Below are 16,505 nucleotides of genomic sequence, written 5' to 3' on the forward strand. Positions count from 1 at the left end.
ATGTTACTCTCCAGAAGTATTTAGTCATGAGGTGACCAAAAGGGACAGCTGCTGCTCTTTTTTTGTTTGGTTTTTTTTTTTTTGTGTTTGGCATCTAGCATGTGACAGCCCCAAGCCCTGAACAGTGCTGCCTGAGACCTGGAGCAGTGCTAGGCTGCAGGGATTTCCCAGCAGTTTTTAGAAGAAACAGGAGCTTCTGAGCTAACACTGACTGTCATCTGGATAACAGATTAGGGAAAAATAACTCCTGCTTACAAAGCGCAGACTATACCACTGGGTTGTGTAACTAAACAGCCAGTCAGCCTGGGGTCACTCTGCTTCCTGTTTGTGCGGGTAATGGTGGCCCCTAGGGCAGCTGAACCTGCCTGTGGTGCTTATACTATCTCAGCACACTTGCATGGTTGTCCTGTTCCTCCCAGCAGTTCAGGCAGCCTAGATATGTAGTGATAGGACAAGGGGTAATGGGTTAAAACTTAAACAGGGGAAGTTTAGATTGGATATAAGGAGGAAATTCTTTCCTGTTAGGGTGGTGAGGCAGTGGAATAGGTTGCCCAGGGAGGTTGTGAATGCTCCATGCCTGGCAGTGTTCAAGACCAGGTTGGACGAGGCCTTGGGTGATATGGTTTAGTGTGTGGTGTCCTTGCCCATGGCAGGGGGGTTGGAACTAAATGATCTTAAGGTCCTTTCCAACCCTAACTATTCTATGATTCTATGTCACAGTACTACACCACTACTGCTGCCTTGTTTTCTGGTCACTCTCATATCTGAGAGTTCTCAGCTGATCTCAGGAACTGTAGCAAGAAATGTGTTCTCAGAGACCAGAACCCAGCACAAGTTCTTTGCTGGCAGGTTAGGCTAGTGCACCTGGGGGGACAGATAGTTGCTCTGTAGATTTTTAGAAATGAGAGATGCAAAGTTTTATGGCATAATATTATCTTTGGCAAATGAGTTCCACACTGCTAGCAGGTGGTTTGATTATGAACCCAACAGCTGTGAAGATGTTTCTGAGCAGAAGACACTGAACATGGCGTGTCCTGGCTGTGTGGCAGTGGGATAGCTTTGTGGACAGGAAAGTGTTGTGTTTGTTTTGTTTTTTTTTCTCTCCTTTGAACTGTGCTGTGAGAAGACTTGGGCTAGCAGAGTTGCCTCTGCAGTTCTGAGGTGCTGCTGACAGGCAGACCTAAGCATTGTGTTGCTGGCTGTGACAGAAGGTGCTCCTTTAATCTCCATCCTCTCCTCAGAGAGAAGGAGGAGAATTCATTCAAACAAGCTTCCTGGAATATGATTTTTATGGTGGTGAAACAATAGAAGTCTGAGCCAAGAGGCTGCTGTCCCCTAAATCTCCCTGCCTCCCCATTTCCTGGATACCTGTGATGGCAATATGCTCTGTAGAGTAGCTACTGCCTGGGCAGACTTTGCATCAAGATACCAGGGCTGCAGCTTGCACTTGTTTAACTGTGTCTTATGTTTTTTAGTGGCAAACAGTCAATCGCCATCGATGACTGCACTTTCCACCAGTGCGTGAGGCTCAGCAAGTTTGATTCTGAGAGGAGCATCAGTTTCATTCCACCAGATGGAGAGTTTGAGCTCATGAGGTACTGTGGTGGGGGGATGAACAGTTTGGCGTTGGCATTTACTTGCTGCTATGGTAATGTTGCTGCTCTCAAGCAGGCTTGCAGCCCTTGAGCACCTAACAAGCATGTCCTTGCCTTCTTGTTTTCAGATTGGAATCTGTAGGGTGTCCCACAAATCCTTCTGTTAAAAGTGTAGTAGCAGCCCAGCTGCGTGGTCTTCTTTGCCACAGCCATAGTGTTTGACATGGGTTTCCTTACACTTCAGCTTGCTGTGTTGTTTTTTTTTAGTGCTTAAAACCGGTGTCCTTGAACAGAGCCATTGGCAGGAACCAGATATAAAACTTGGGACTCAAGAAACCATCAATGCCCTACAGCAGCATTAGATCTCGCTGCTGCTTCTTCCTGGGATGGTTCCCTTTCTGGCTGATGTTTCTAAGCCCTTTCCCATATGCAGAGGCTGTACTACAGTTTGTAATGGAGTTAACTCCTCCTTAGAGTTCACTGTTGCTTCCATCCCTGCAGATACCGAACCACTAAGGACATTATCCTTCCCTTCCGTGTGATCCCATTGGTGCGGGAGGTGGGTCGGACCAAGCTGGAAGTGAAGGTGGTGATCAAATCAAATTTCAAACCTTCCTTGCTGGCCCAGAAGATAGAGGTAAGAGAATAAAATACAATGGTCTCTTGTACTTGAGAATTGTACCTCTGCTTTGTCCCCTGCTGCAGAGTCCTTATAGGTGATTCAGTGAGTCCTCAAGCTTGTACAGAACTAAAAAAATGAACTGGAAGCCCCACAGATGTGTGGTGCTGCTGTGCTGTGGAAGGGAACTGCTGTGAAGCAGGAAGGCAGAAGTTGTTTTCAATTGCACAGCCACACTGGCAGAGGCCTTATTCCCTGCAGCCTGATTTCCCCCCCAATTCACGTAATGTCTTGGGCACTGTGAAAAGTTCATGTTCTTACTTCTGTGTGATCTGATGGTGTGTCAGATAGGCAGCAGGCTATAAGTTGGTTAAGACAAGCTAATGGTGGCTTTGCAGCTTAGCCGCTCCTGGGAGAGGCTTGCTGCTGCAAAGCTAGGCTGTCTAGAGCCTGGTGCAGCTAGGCCAGCCTTCTGAGCTCATCTGCCTGACGCTAGGTAGTTCAGGCTGCTGGAAAACCTGGTGGGTTCCTCATTGACTGTTTGGATTCTGAAAACATGGTTGAACTTCAAAGCAAGAAACCAGAGAGCTCGCCTAGGATGCCCTGGAACATCAGTGGTAGCTGATGTTCTCTTGAGATGGGAGAGAGAAAGCAGAGGGGTCCAGGACAGGCGGTCTGCTGCTGAGACTGCACAGAGTGCCCAGGCTGCAGTCTTCATGCCCCTGCTCACCAGGCTCTGCCTTCCAGGTCCGGATCCCAACACCCCTCAATACCAGTGGAGTGCAAGTCATCTGTATGAAAGGGAAGGCAAAGTACAAGGCCAGTGAGAATGCCATTGTCTGGAAGTAAGTGATTGTGTTGGATCTGGCGTGCTGCAGGGGAAGGGCATGGGGAGGCAGAGTCTGTTTAGTGGTTCTGTCTGCCCTGAGCACATGTAGTGGAGGGGAGAATAAATTCTGGCACCTTCTCACTTCTGGGCTTTCCCTGGTAGGATAAAAAGAATGGCTGGAATGAAGGAATCCCAGATCAGTGCGGAGATTGAACTGCTGCCCACTAATGACAAGAAGAAATGGGCTCGGCCCCCAATTTCTATGAACTTTGAGGTGAGTCCCTGTCTGCCTTCCAGGGAGCAACTAACTTTGGAGAAGCTTTGTCAGTCCAGTCCCTTCTGCCCTCATGGGAATTGCATGCACTTGAGTGCTCCCTGCCCCAGGCTGGCATGTGACTCCTCTTAACATGAGGCCAGCGTGGTGGCAAAGCTAATGGATAAAAATGGCCCTTGAAGCCACTGGAGTCTGTCAGCATTCATGCAGGGGACAGGGAAAGGAACTGTGGCTCTTGGTGTCCATTTCTAGATGCATAACCCAGAGGTTCTAGGGCATTCGTGTATGGAGAACATCTTACCCCTCAGTTCCAATGCTCTGTTGCCTTTTCCTTTCTCAACAGGTCCCATTTGCACCCTCTGGGCTGAAGGTGCGCTACCTGAAAGTCTTTGAGCCAAAGCTGAACTACAGTGACCATGATGTGATAAAATGGGTGAGGTACATCGGCAGGAGTGGGATCTATGAGACCAGATGCTAGCCCCAGCGGGCTGGCGGGCTCCCTCTTCTCCAAGCCATCCTCCGCCTCTCCTCGGTCATCAACTAGATTCAGAGAAAGCATCTGCCTGGCCCCTCTACGCAGATTGAAAGACCCTGTGGCTCACCTTGGGTGTGGACTCGCCTGCCTGTGCTGTTACCACCCTTGCTGCAGCTGAAGTTCAGAACCTAGTCATGTGCAGGGGTGGAGCCAGCCTCATGCTCCCCATCCCAGGGTGAGGAAGGGCTAGTCTAACTCCCATCCTCGTGATCTTTCTAGGGAACATCCACCATTAAACTCCTCTTCTGTTGGTGTCTCACTACTTGCATCATATCCTAGTATTTTTGAAGTTCTTGTGCATATGTACCCGTAGAATAGACCTAAACATAGACTGGACAAATCTGAGTTGAAGTTACCCTGGCTTCTGTACTAGCTATTGCTGTTGTGGTAGATGTTGCTGGCCAGTCCAAGATGCCTGGGGTGGTGAGTTTGTCGGGCCTCGACCAGAGGAGATGGTGGGGCTCGCCAGATCTTTTCACCACCTTCTAGTTCTTGCAAAGTCATCAGTATAGAGTCCTGCCGTGGGAAGGTTTGTGACCAAAAAGGATGAGGGTTTAGGCTCTTGCTGATGTGTATGTGGGTTGCATGGCATTTCAGGCCCTTGGAGCACTTACCCCACCTGCTGCTGGCTGGAGCCAGTCTGTCCTTTCCAAGCCAATCAGAAATGTGGCCCCTCTGTCCCAGGGATGGTGAGCCAGCTGAGCTCTGTTATGATGTGAACATGGTCTGGCCTCGGGGAATCTAACATATAGTTAGGTGCCCCAGCCCACCCTCTCCACACTTCTACCAAATGCTTCTGGGCCATAGGAATGCTGCTGCTACCCACAGTCCTGCTTCTGGTAGTGTGGTCTCCATTTTGTACAATTTGTGATTTGTCCAGCTCTGACTCTAATAAAGTATGTAGAATGGAGAAGGCTACATGTGCTGCTGTCTGGGATTTGTGGTGTGAGAGCCTGACTTGTGCCTGTGGCTTCCCCAGCCCTGGGCTGCCTCTGGGTTAGTGCGTGAAACGAGCAAGTGATGCTTTGGCTTCCAGCTGCTGCCGCAACCCGCCAGGGCAAGGAGGGTGCTCTGGGCTTTCCCTCCAGGGCGGGCTCACCGAAACCGCTGGCTGGGATGAACTGGTCCTTGCTGCCCCGTTCCGGCACAGGTGCGAGTAGATGGGGGGCGGCCGAGCACAGACACTGTCCCTGTCACAGGGCCTCGGCTCTGGCTGCTGCCTCGCGCGCCTGGAGGCGCCTCCGCCGCGCCCCGAGCGCCGGACCTCTTCTTTCCCGTTCCAAACGGTGCGGAACGACCCTGGCCCGAGCGGAGCCCCGCGCACGCGCGCCACGCCCCAGACTCCACTTCCCGGCAGCCCCCGGGCGCGCCGTCCCTTCCGCCTCGGCCGCGGCGCCGGGCTCCGTGCGGCGGCGGCGGCACCGGTTGGGGGGCCCGCTCCGGCTCCGCCATGGCGTCCTGCGCCGACATCCTCCGCAGCGAGTTCCCAGACCTGGACGGCGAGGTCTTCGCTTACGTGACGGGTGAGCGGCGGCCGCCTTCTCGCGGCTCGGCCTCCCGCCCCGCCGCGTGTCGCGACACCTCCCCGCTGTCGCGACAGGCTGCCGGGGAGGAAAAGGGGTGGTGGGAGCGGGTGGGTGACACCTGCCGGCCGCATCGCGACACGCGGCCGTCCGTCGCGACAGCGCTCGAGCGAGCGGAGGGGTGTGCATCGGCGGCGCGGTGTGCCCGCAGGGATCCTGCACGGCGGCGGGGCCGACTTCGAGTCGGTGGACGACCTGGTGGAGGCGGTGGGCGAGCTCCTGCGGGAGGTGTCGCAGGACACCAAGGACGACGGCGCCATCCGGGAGATCTGCCAGCGCCTCTTCAACACCCTGCAGCTGTAAGGGTCACCGCCCCGGCCCCCAGCGCCCTCACACCGTCCTGAACCCCGCCGCCTCTTCCTCCTCCTCCTCCTCCTCCTCTCTCGCAGGGATGAGGCCCAAGCTCAGCGCTGCAGCCAGGTGCTGCTGGACTCCCCTATCCAGCTCTCCCAGATCACTGATGGATGTGGTGAGTGCTGCCTCCAAGGACCCCTGGTCATGCATATCACTCCCCCAGCTCCCATGCCCATCCAAGGTGCCAGCAGCAGGGATGGGCTTGGGGCACTGAGTGTACATGTGCTGGACCTCAGGGAGCAGCTCGCCGCACCACTGTATGCCTTGGGCCGCCCCTCAGAGGTGCTGGCCCTTTTGCTCTTCCCACTGCTGAGCTGTGGCCAGTGGCACCCAGCTGCCTGCTGGGTGCTGGGGGAGAAGCCACCCTTTGATATCCCCGTCCCATGGGGAGAAGGAACAGGCATGTCTGCTCACAGGCAGACGTTCAGGCAGCACTTTGTGGAGCCTCTCTGGAGCACACGCTCACCAGCCCAACCATCTTGTTGCAGCTGATGCCAGTGCGGATATGCTGCCGGGGCTGCTGCTGAAGAGAGGCCAGACCTCGGTAAGTGGGGACCATACCCTTGTCTGTAGGGCAGCAGAGCTGGTAGTAGCAACTGACATGTGAGGCTACAGGTGCCCTGCTCCAGTCAGCTTGGAAAGGCAGCCACCCTGGTTCGGGACACAGCTGCAGGCAGTACTGCTCCTCCTTGTCAGGTTTGCTGTGAGCTGGGAAACTCTTGACCTTGGTCTGATAAAGAGCCTCAACAGGAGATACTGGTATATTAATTTGACAGAACCTATTTTGCTGTGCTTTCTTAATGAATTTCAAAAGGTGGTTGATGCAGTGGTGATGCTCAGAGTGCAGCTTCTCTCTCATGAAGACATTTGGCTTTTACAGCAGGGCCTTTGGTTGAGAAAACAGGATGTACTGGGATGACGTTTTGCCATAGTCAATGAGATAAAATCCCAGATGTTGGGATGTTACTGGTGGGGAGTTAGCAGGGAGCAGCTGATTTCCAGAGAGCTCCTGTGGTTAGGTTGTACGCCCAACTTTACCAATGGCTGTGGGTTGTCATGGTTTGAGAAATCAGAGTAAGAGCAGAAAAGTTTAGAGGCAGTTATGCTCCACGACCTGGAGGAAATAGTAATGTCTTTACTTACAAAATGTGTAGCTGCTCACTCAGGAGTGCCCTGGCTTCCCCTCTGCACTGGATGTGCCAAAGTTTGAGTACAGGTGAGATGTGGTGGTGTATCTGAAAAGCAAGGGCAGCTATAGCTGTACAGGGTGGGCAGTCCCTCCACCAGGCCGGTCTCTCCTGGAGCTCTCCCTTCCTGGGGTAATGGGCTGAGGATGAGAACTCCTTGCTTGGAGACTGAGGCTGAACGTGATCCCCACGTGTCTGAACAGAGCCCTAGGTGAAAGCTGGCAGCTGTTGCTGGGTTTGGCACTGGAGCTGTTGCTGCTGGTTTGCTTGCTGGCTCTTGTGTCCACAGCTCGAAAGGATCTTCAGAAAAATTGGAGGTCTCGGGAGGCCTCTCAGGCTGTGGAGGACGTCTTACTGGGAGATCCAGGGAGGTCGGTACAGTTTACAGAGTGACTCAATCTGTCTGTAGGTATGGGGTCACAGCTCCAGTAACAAGACGCTCTTCAGTCTAGCGTGTAGGTCTGTAATGTGCTCTGGTAGCTGAAGAGTTGCCTAGAAATATCTAGGAGTATTCTTGGTCAGCCACAAGTATTTGACTTGACACAGGAACAAGCTGGAGTGGGCTGAGAGCCTGGCCAAGACCCAAGGCAGGTTAAAACACTTGGCTCCTTCTTGTCTCCAGGTTTAATTAAATGCTTTTTGTCTCCGTTGTGATCGATCTGTTGCATAAACAGAGTTTTTTCTAAGCTGGCTAAAGTTTAATGTGTCAGGAAGGGGAACACCTCAGGATCTAGGGAAAGGCTGGGTGTAGGGATCGCAGGTTGCTGCTATTGAAGTGACTTGGCTGACCCATCTCCCTGGAACTACAGAAAGTGGCTGTACCTTAGGGTCAGCCAAGCCCTTTGCCTTGCTATGGCAGAACTGTTGTCTGTGAGCCATTGATTTAGGACTTCATTCCTGAAGTGACTTCCTGGCCTGATTAGCTTCCTCAAAATGCAGTTGAATATGTCACAGTTCGCCTGTCCTACCTGTCTCCTGCTCTCCCTTTCCTTTCAGGCTTGAGGGGTTGACTGATCTCTTCTCCTGGAGTTGGGCTTTTGCTGAAGACACTCTCTCATCTTTAAACTCTGTTTTGTGCCCCAGATGGTGAATGCCAAGAAACTGGAGAAGGCAGAAGCCAGGCTGAAAGCCAAGCAAGACAAAAGGATGGAACGGGATTCCTTGAAGTCATCCGGCCCTCTGTGAGTATGGAGGATGCCTCGAACATTCCCATTCCATTCTGCTGGGATCTGACTGTACCAGAGCTTTCCAGTTGAGCCCCTTTCTCTGTCTTCTGCCTGCTCACAGGGTCCTTGAGGAGGCGTCTGCCAGCCAAGCTGCCAGCAAGAAGGAGACTCGCATGGAGTCATCAGGCAAGAACAAGTCATATGATGTGCGCATTGAGAACTTCGATGTGTCCTTCGGTGAGCGGTGAGTGCAGGTGGGGAGGTGGGAAAGATCCTGGCTGGGGCTTCAGACTGTGGGGGATTGAAAATGGATTGAAGAGTGGTTGAGAAATAGCAGAGGGTATGGAAAAGATCAGAGAGGGCACCTACCCTCTTGCCTTTGGTCAGGAGAACTCTGTGACAGTTGCTTGCCTCCAGCACAGCCTGAAATATGCTGGGTACAGGTGGCTGCTGGTTATCTCCTTCTCTGTGGGGCATTCTGATCCCTGCATGCCTCCTCTCTTGCTATAGTGTCCTGCTGGCAGGGGCAGATCTGAACCTGGCATTCGGACGGCGCTATGGGCTGGTGGGCAGGAATGGGCTGGGGAAGACCACACTGCTGAAGATGATTGCCAGCCGGAGCCTGCACATCCCCTCACACATCAGCATCCTCCACGTGGAGCAGGAGGTGGCAGGGGATGACACACCGGCGCTACAGAGCGTGCTGGAGTGCGACACCACTCGTGAGAGCCTACTGCGGGAGGAGAAAGACCTGACAGCTAAAGTTAATGCTGGCAGGTGAGATGTTGCTGCAGCGTTTCCAGCCTGTCTGTGGCCTCTTGACCATGAGGTCTCATTCTGAGGTCTCTTCCTTCAAATGAAGGGCTTCGGTAGAGCTGGGCTATGTCTTGCCCACCTTGGTCCTGCCTGTGGAGATCAGGCTCCCCCAGCACTCAGACTCTGATCCTGGTCAGTTCCACACACTCCTCTTTGTCCTGCCACAGGGGAGAAGGAACAGAAGGTGCCAGGCTATCGGAGATCTATGCAAAGCTAGAGGAGATTGAGGCGGACAAGGCCCCAGCAAGGTAAGACGGGCTCTGAGGGCACCGCTGTCTGTTGGCATGGGCAGAGCTGGGGAGTGGTACAGGGCATGGAAGGGTGATGCTGTGGCCCTGGGATCTGGCACGTGGGGACAGGGGGCTCTCCAGACTTCTTGCTCTTCTTGTCTCTTCTATCTTGTCAGCTTCTATCACAGCTCTGCTGGGTTAGGAGTAGTCGAGCTTCCTCCCTATGCTGCAGGGATATTTTTTTTTGCCCCAAATGGCTTGCATTGTTGCTGCTGCTCCTCGCAACTTCCCCAGGTTCCTGCTGTCTGGGGAACATTTCTGGGATGTTGGTGGTAGTGACTCTCTTCCTGGTCAAAGAGCTGAGAACTCCTTGCAAATCATCTGGGACTTCATGTCGATGCTGTTCCCTGCTGGGCTGCATATGCCAGCCGAACGCTGCTCTTGGGTGTGCAGGGAAGTTTTCCTGCACCAGAATGGCTTTAAACCAGGCAGTAGAGTGGTGGCCATAGGTCTGAGACCTTGGACTGTGCTCTGCTGTCTGATGCTGTAGCTGGATTCCTGTTCTCTCCCCTTTTCCCCAGGGCATCCGTCATTCTTGCTGGGCTGGGTTTTAATGCAAAGATGCAACAACAGACAACCAAGTAAGTCTCCAAAGCCCCGGGCATTGAGACAGAAATGGGTCTGGGGAGATGCTCCTGGTGAGTTCCCAGGCACTGCTGTGGCTGTAGGGGAGGGAAGCCTCCTGTGGAGAGCAAGGGTCTATTCCTGCCCATCCGATGTGGCCTCCTGCCCTGGGTTCCTGCTGGGCCCAAGATCTCTGCAGAGACAACGTGCCTCTGGGTGGCAGCAGAGCCAAAGGGCTGCTGGGGAGCGGGGATCCTGGCAGGCAGGTAAACTTAGAAGGGTCCTGCATTAAACAGTAACCCCTCTGCAACCTCTTCTCTCCTCAGAGAGTTTTCCGGAGGCTGGAGAATGAGACTGGCCTTAGCCAGAGCCCTGTTTGCCAGGTTGGTGTCCAGGCCTTTGTGCTCTGGGGTTAATGCTCCTTGCTATCTGTGCTGTGAGTTGCAGGGATGCTGCCTGGGGTTCCCCTCGGTTCAGGCTCTTGGAGTGGGGAACACTGGAGGCATCGCAGCTCTGTGTGTGTGATGAAATGTGCTTTTCATTACTGACCCTGTGCTCTTTTTGTTTCTGATACCCGTGTCTTGTTTCTTGTAGGCCAGATCTCCTTCTCCTGGATGGTAAGTCGATACTGCGAGTCCCCTCCGACACTGCTGCTGGGCCTATGCCCTTGCTGGGGTTAGGAACACACTGTGGCCTTTAGCTGCCTGCTCAAAATAGTCCTGTGTGACAGGGCTGACTGGCAGGGCTGCTGGTGCTCCCCTGGCATGGCAGCGGTGCAGGGAGTTCTGCTTGGGCAGCTGCTTTCACTGCGCCCAGCAGAGCTGCCTGTCACCCTGCCCCAAGTGGTCCCTGTGATGTGCCCTGGCAGCCAGCCCACACTGGGGAGTGTCCCTTCACTGCAGTGGGTGACCCTGGGGCCAGCAGGCGCCCACCTTGGGAGGAGGTTCTGGGCAAGATGCTGCTGCAGCTGCTGGGCATCAGGGTCTGGGTGCAGGTATGGTGTGGGGAGAGCATCCCTTCCCGTGTGCCTACACTCCATTAAATCCTACATGTGTGAGTCCCCTTGAGCTTGGGGGGAAAGGTCCCTACGCAGGGTCTCTTCCTCCGTAATGCCAAGTGTTAGTCTTTCCTGTGTAAAAAAACATAATCCAGCCATCCTCATCCCATCTGATCTCAGTGACTCTCTCCCTTCCCTCAGAGCCAACAAACATGCTGGACGTGAGGGCCATTTTGTGGCTGGAGACCTACCTGCAGGTAGGGAGTGGTGGGAGGCCCTAAGACAGAGCAAGGGTCAGGCTGGTGTCTCGCCTCACTGGGTGGTGGGACTAAGCCATGTGCTTTGTGGTGCTCAGGCCTCCCTCTCACTGTCTCCTCCAGACCTGGCAGTCGACCATCCTCGTGGTGTCCCATGACAGGAACTTCCTGAACGCAGTAGCCACAGACATCATTCACCTGCACTCGCAGCGGCTGGACATGTACCGTGGGGACTTTGAGAACTTCATGAAGATCAAGGAGGAGCGGCTGAAGAACCAGCAGCGAGAGTACGAAGCCCAGCAGCAGTACCGTGAGCACATCCAGGTACCGGGAGAAGCCAGTAGTGCTGGGGTGCTTTTCTCCTAGCCTTGTCCCTTCCTCCATGCTTCTAGACCCGTGATGTGCCTGTATTGCTGCAGGAGGTCTGGCAGCAGAGCAGGGTGGTTGAGGCTGAAGGGGACATAGAGTTCTCTGATGATTTTCTCTCTTGTAGGTGTTCATTGACCGCTTTCGCTACAATGCCAACCGGGCATCCCAAGTGCAGAGCAAGCTCAAGCTGTTGGAGAAGCTGTGAGTGCATCTTCTACTTTCAGGAAGTGGGGAAGGGGCAGTGCTCATGGGAAGAAACAGAGGTTCCCAGGGTGCCTGGGGGATACAGCGGTGGTTTGGGCTTTTGGATGCTCTGTCTCTGCTACAGAGGCTTTGGCTAGGCTGAGGTGTTGCAACGCTCTTATCTGGGCTTCTGATGTGGGAACAGACCCCCAGTGCAAGGCACCTCAGTTATCTGTCTCCTCTTCTTGCAGACCAGAGCTGAAACCTGTGGACAAGGAGTCTGAGGTGATCATGAAGTAAGTGTCTCCTGACCCCTTTCTTGGAGAATGCCTGTTTCTGATGTGAGCTCCTCCTGAGTCCTGTCCTGGCTGGAGTAACCACCCCTTCCTGCGGGCCAGCCTTACTTACTGTGACAGGGAGCCCAGACAGACCCCTGCATTCAGGCTGGGTTCCTTCTTGGGACCAAGGCCTCAGATCTGTGTCCTTTTCTTGTGACCATCCTTCCCAGAGGCCCTGCATGTCAAGGAGCATCTCTTGCCACATGGGGGGTAGTAGAGGTTGTCCCAGGGGGCTGGGAGCAGGATCGCTGAAGTTCCTCACCATCTCTCTTCCTGTCTTCCCAGGTTCCCTGATGGCTTTGAGAAGTTCTCCCCGCCAATCCTGCAGCTGGATGAAGTAGACTTCTGTTACGACCCAAGTCGCTACATCTTTCATTCCCTCTCCGTCTCTGCTGACCTGGAGTCCCGCATCTGTGTGGTATGTGGGGTTGCAGAGTAATGGTGGCTGCAAGGGACCTTGGAGGTCCCTGCCCAAAGCAGGGCCAGCTTTGATGTTAGGTCAGGTTGCTCAGGTCCTTGTTCAGTTGACTTCTGGATGTTTCTAGGGAGGACTGTTTCTCCCATTCCTCTGGGTCCCATTGCAGCATTTGATCGCCCTTGATTCTGTTACCGGGTGCATCTAAGACGAGACTGGCTCCATCTTCTCTGTAACTCCGTGTTAGCTGACAACAGTGGGGGCTCCTGCTACCTTGGATGGGGCAGCAGAGAGACACTATGGTTTGGAAGTGAGACTGGGACCAGGTAGTCCTTAGGCTCAAGGGTTGGGGAAGGAACATCATCTAGCACTGCTGCCTGTGCTGTTCATCAGTGATAGAAATGCAGCTGCCGGGTAGCTGGAGTCACTGGTTAGAGTCTCAACCTGCCCCCCTCTGCTGCGTGATCATCCAAGAGAGCTGAGATTCCCTGATCACTGCCTCCCTCTTCAAAGTACCTTGATGGGTTTCATGGTCTCCAATGCTGCTGCTGCTGCTTCTCTAGGTTGGGGAAAACGGAGCTGGCAAGTCGACCATGCTAAAGATCTTAATGGGGGAGCTGGCACCAGTCAGAGGGATACGACATGCTCACAGGTACCTGGTAGGAAGGGCTGGGGGACTGGGACTGGGAAGAATGGTGCAGCTGGAGGGCTTCTGGGCTATGCTTTGGGGTGATGGGGGTTGGTCCTGCACACCCATGCGTGTGCTCCCTTTACTGTAGCTGCAGCTACGAGTGCTGGCTTTGCAGGGCCTAGTACCAGCTCCCAATCTCTCTTACTCTGCAGAAACCTAAAGATCGGTTATTTTAGCCAGCACCATGTGGATCAACTGGATTTAAACATCAGTGCTGTAGAGTTACTGGCAAGAAAGTTCCCAGGTGAGTCTGCGAGATCCCAAAAGATCTGGGACATTGAGGTCTCCTCTGCTGTATATGGAGTGGCATCGATTTGTTCCATGGCCCTGGGCAGAAGGCTGTGTCACATCAGTGCCTGAGGGACACCACCTGCTCTGGGTTATCTCCCCACGTCTAGCCAAGTTCAGGACACCAGCCATGAGAAGTGGGTAGCTGGCAGCCTGCAGACCTCAGGCTGGTGCTCCACCGTGGCCAGGTTTTGGGGACAGATGACCCGCTTTCCTCCTGGGCGCAAAGTGAGCACTGGCTCCCCCTTCCCCAGCTCCCAAAACCTCTGGCTCCCTCCTCTGTTATAACATGGTGACAAGGGGACTGGGTGCACCATCACTCGGAGTTGGTCACCAGCCCTGCAGCCCCTGTTCTGATTGTGCCAGTCAGGTTTTCCCTGCAAACCCCCTGCTTGGGAGGGAATTGCCTGGAAGCAGATACTGAATTCCTCCACCGCCATGCTGGTTTGGCACACGCTGCCCAAGCACATGGCACTGGACACCCTGTGTCACATCGGGTGTGCCATAGCTGTGTTATGACACATTCCTGCAGGGAAGACGGAGGAGGAGTACCGGCATCAGCTGGGGAGTTACGGCATCTCAGGGGAGCTGGCCGTGCGCCCTGTGGCCAGCCTGTCTGGAGGTCAGAAGAGTCGCGTGGCCTTTGCCCAGATGACTATGTCCTGGTAATTTTCTCCCGGATGCTGTTAATTTTGGCATGGCTTCATCCCTGGAGCCTGCTTCTCCAGGAGGAAGGCAGACATCCAGGGACTTTCCAACACCTTGTGGAAGCCTTCTCCTTGGCACTTTGTGGGGGAGGGAGGTTGTCACCTTGGGAGAACTGTGTAGAAGGAGGCAGGTGGTTTTCTCCTCTCTTGGGATAAGAGGTATCCCTGGAGCTGGGCAGTGTGGATCTTGAGCCAGGCTTGTGCTGGTGGCTGTGGCTCCAAGCAGCTAAAGCAGCAGCCTGGTGCAGGTCGCAGCAGTGCAATGGGTGCAGACCCAGCGGGGGCCTGTTCCCATGTGTGCTCAGAGCTGTCTTCTTTTCCAGTCCAAACTTCTACATCCTAGATGAGCCGACAAATCACCTGGACATGGAGACTATCGAAGCATTGGCAAAGGCACTGAATAAATTCCGGGTAAGGATCTCGCATTTCTGTAAAGCTTCCTGCAGCCTCCAGCTCAAGTTCCTGGGTATCTCAGCCTAGAGGTGGTGGTCAAATACCAGTAGTGGCTTCAAGCCCAGGACAGAATTTGGGAAGTTGGTCACGTTTCAGCCTTAATCATCCACCCTGGTGGTTTGTTTCACCTGCCTGCTTTGGCTGGGAGTTGCTGAGGCAGGCAGCAGCAGACCAGAGAGCACCTTGCCCCCATTTTGCTGTGACTTCTTGCGTGCTGTATGTGGCACTCAGCCCTGCCTTGGGGCCACTTGGATCTTCCTTAGGCATGTTTTATGGCTGATCTTCAATGATCTCCAGGTACCTCTGTGATCACTCTGGTTCTCACTGTTCAATAGTTGCTCAGGTTGGGGCAGTTTTCTTGCAAAGTAAAAGCTTAACTGAGATTGCGGGGGCCTTGCTCAGCCACATTTCAGCTGTCATTGGCTCCGTCTGGAATCTCCATCCCTAAAGTTGTCAGAGACCTGGAGAGCCAGTAACAAACCCTGTGGTCACCTTCCAAGAGTGGAGGCTAAATATGTTTCTGCTCCACTTGCCTCCTCCATGTGTGATCTGTCTCTCCCCCTGAAGGAAGGAAAGGCTGGGATTAGGTCCCTGCCAGTGAAATACCATTCTATTTTCTCTGATGCAAAAGGAAACCCGAAGTCCTGGGCAGGGGCTCAGGATCTCCCTGCCACCAGTGCTGGGCCCTGGGTTGTGCTCCACTAAGTTCCCTTTTTCCCCACCTTGTGTGTCGGCAGGGTGGTGTAATTCTGGTGTCCCACAACGAGCGCTTCATCCACCTGGTGTGCAAGGAGCTATGGGTCTGTGAGAACACCACCGTGACCCGCATCGAGGGTGGCTTCGAGCAGTACAGAGACATCCTGAAGGAGCAGTTCCGGAAGGAGGGTTTCCTATAAGGGAGGCAGGAGCCGGACTGTGCTGGGGCTGGAGGGCAAAGCTCAACTGCCTTGGCATCCATCCCAACTGTGCCTGGCAGAGCGCCAAGGACGCTGCTGCCCACATGGACCGTCAGCCATGCCGTCGAACTGCCACCTGAACTGCTCTCCCCTCCAGGGGCCAGCTGGAAGGACAGCGAGGGAGCAGGAGCCTGGTGCTGTGCGTGGCTGTGGGCACACTGGAGACTGCTGCTGGTCTGGGCTGTGCCTGGTGCTGGGCACACGGGAAAGGCTGTGCCTGGAGCTGCTGCTCTGCTGAGAGGAGGGAAAGAGGTGTCACATCCCGACAACCCCGGTGTCACTGCGTGCTCTGGAGGGCAGGAGAGGAGCTGTTCTCCGTGTTTCTTGGCTTCTCCCTATGCCTTTTTTAGTTGTTTTTTTTTTTTTTTGTCCGGCTCCATCTCATGCCACCATCCTCCTGCCACCCTGGAGGGAAATGAGGCTTCTGCTGCTAAATATGACCCCGGCCTCTTCCCCCAGTCCCTGGAAGCTGGGGCTTGCTTGGTCCGTCCTCCCCAGGGGTTTGTGTTTATAGTGCCGAGGGAGCAAGCGCCCGGCTCTTCCTGGGCCCCGCTCCCCGCTCCTTTCCCTGGGCTGCTACCGGCGCCTCAGCGCCTGCCTCTGCTTGCAAACCGGCCCTGGGGTGAGCTGCCCCGGGGTCCCTCCTGCCCCCCTGCACAGAGGTTGCCGTGTAAATAAACCCAGGATGCAGTGGGTGCAGTGCTCTCTGTCCTTGGGGGGGCTGCGGGGCTTGAATGCGGGAGGAGGTGGGAGGGGTGTTTCTGCTGCCCTGGCCACAAGGCAGCAGGGGTGGGGGGGGAAATGCTTTCTGGGTGGGTCTCGCCAAATTAAATGGCTCCTCCGTGGTGTGCGGGAGGCGGGTGCCCGTGCCGGGGTGAGCGGAGCCGCTCCGGTGCCCCGCTCTGGCGGTAGGGGAGGCGGGCTTTGGGTGTCAGCCCGGTCGGGTGCTGGATCCGGTTGCTGTTAGGGGGCGGTGAGAGGAGGGGGCAGGGCGGGCACCCGGAGCGGGGGGTGCCGGCGTCCCGGGGCTGTGTGGGGC

The 16,505-nt window shown here is 54.7% G+C and overlaps 2 protein-coding genes across 6 annotated transcripts in view; both read left to right on the forward strand.

Moving 5' to 3' along the window:
- Positions 1-4,765, forward strand: part of AP2M1 (adaptor related protein complex 2 subunit mu 1) — a 28,646-nt gene extending 23,881 nt beyond the window's left edge. For all 3 annotated transcript variants that reach the window (XM_061452333.1, XM_061452334.1, XM_061452335.1), the window contains exons 7-11: positions 1,476-1,595; positions 2,097-2,232; positions 2,962-3,059; positions 3,206-3,317; positions 3,661-4,765. In XM_061452333.1, the coding sequence (XP_061308317.1) occupies positions 1,476-1,595; positions 2,097-2,232; positions 2,962-3,059; positions 3,206-3,317; positions 3,661-3,795 (601 nt within the window). In that variant the 3' untranslated portion in view covers positions 3,796-4,765. The remainder of the gene's footprint in view (positions 1-1,475; positions 1,596-2,096; positions 2,233-2,961; positions 3,060-3,205; positions 3,318-3,660) is intronic.
- Positions 4,766-5,209: 444 nt separating this feature from the next.
- Positions 5,210-16,161, forward strand: ABCF3 (ATP binding cassette subfamily F member 3). 3 transcript variants are annotated; one of them, XM_061452336.1, is made up of 21 exons: positions 5,210-5,375; positions 5,587-5,734; positions 5,825-5,904; positions 6,278-6,333; positions 8,060-8,157; positions 8,264-8,386; positions 8,653-8,919; positions 9,126-9,206; positions 9,770-9,829; positions 10,139-10,195; positions 10,407-10,429; positions 11,011-11,066; positions 11,190-11,390; positions 11,560-11,636; positions 11,870-11,914; positions 12,242-12,374; positions 12,935-13,023; positions 13,215-13,306; positions 13,883-14,015; positions 14,381-14,468; positions 15,248-16,161. In XM_061452336.1, exons 1-21 carry the CDS (start codon positions 5,303-5,305, stop codon positions 15,404-15,406), a joined length of 2,139 nt encoding a protein of 712 aa, XP_061308320.1. In that variant the 5' UTR covers positions 5,210-5,302; the 3' UTR covers positions 15,407-16,161. The 3 variants fall into 3 exon arrangements, 2 of the variants coding, with proteins under 2 accessions (XP_061308320.1, XP_061308321.1); XR_009743159.1 differs by lacking the exon at positions 13,883-14,015 and having other exon boundaries at positions 15,248-15,388; XM_061452337.1 differs by lacking the exon at positions 6,278-6,333 and having other exon boundaries at positions 5,258-5,375; positions 5,538-5,734.
- Positions 16,162-16,505: the final 344 nt, after the last annotated feature.

This window comes from Pezoporus flaviventris, unplaced genomic scaffold (genome assembly GCF_033815535.1).
Source record: "Pezoporus flaviventris isolate CSIRO_AGI_PZ_B2104156 unplaced genomic scaffold, CSIRO_AGI_Pfla_v1 ptg000013l, whole genome shotgun sequence".
NCBI classification, from domain to species: domain Eukaryota; kingdom Metazoa; phylum Chordata; class Aves; order Psittaciformes; family Psittacidae; genus Pezoporus; species Pezoporus flaviventris.

Coding starts and splice junctions, on each gene's coding strand:
- ABCF3 (XM_061452336.1), top strand. CDS start 5,303: ATGGCGTCCTGCGCCGACATCCTCCGCAGCGAGTTCCCAGACCTGGAC. Junction 5,905..6,277: donor CCAGATCACTGATGGATGTG/GTGAGTGCTGCC, acceptor ATCTTGTTGCAG/CTGATGCCAGTGCGGATATG. Junction 8,158..8,263: donor TTGAAGTCATCCGGCCCTCT/GTGAGTATGGAG, acceptor GCCTGCTCACAG/GGTCCTTGAGGAGGCGTCTG.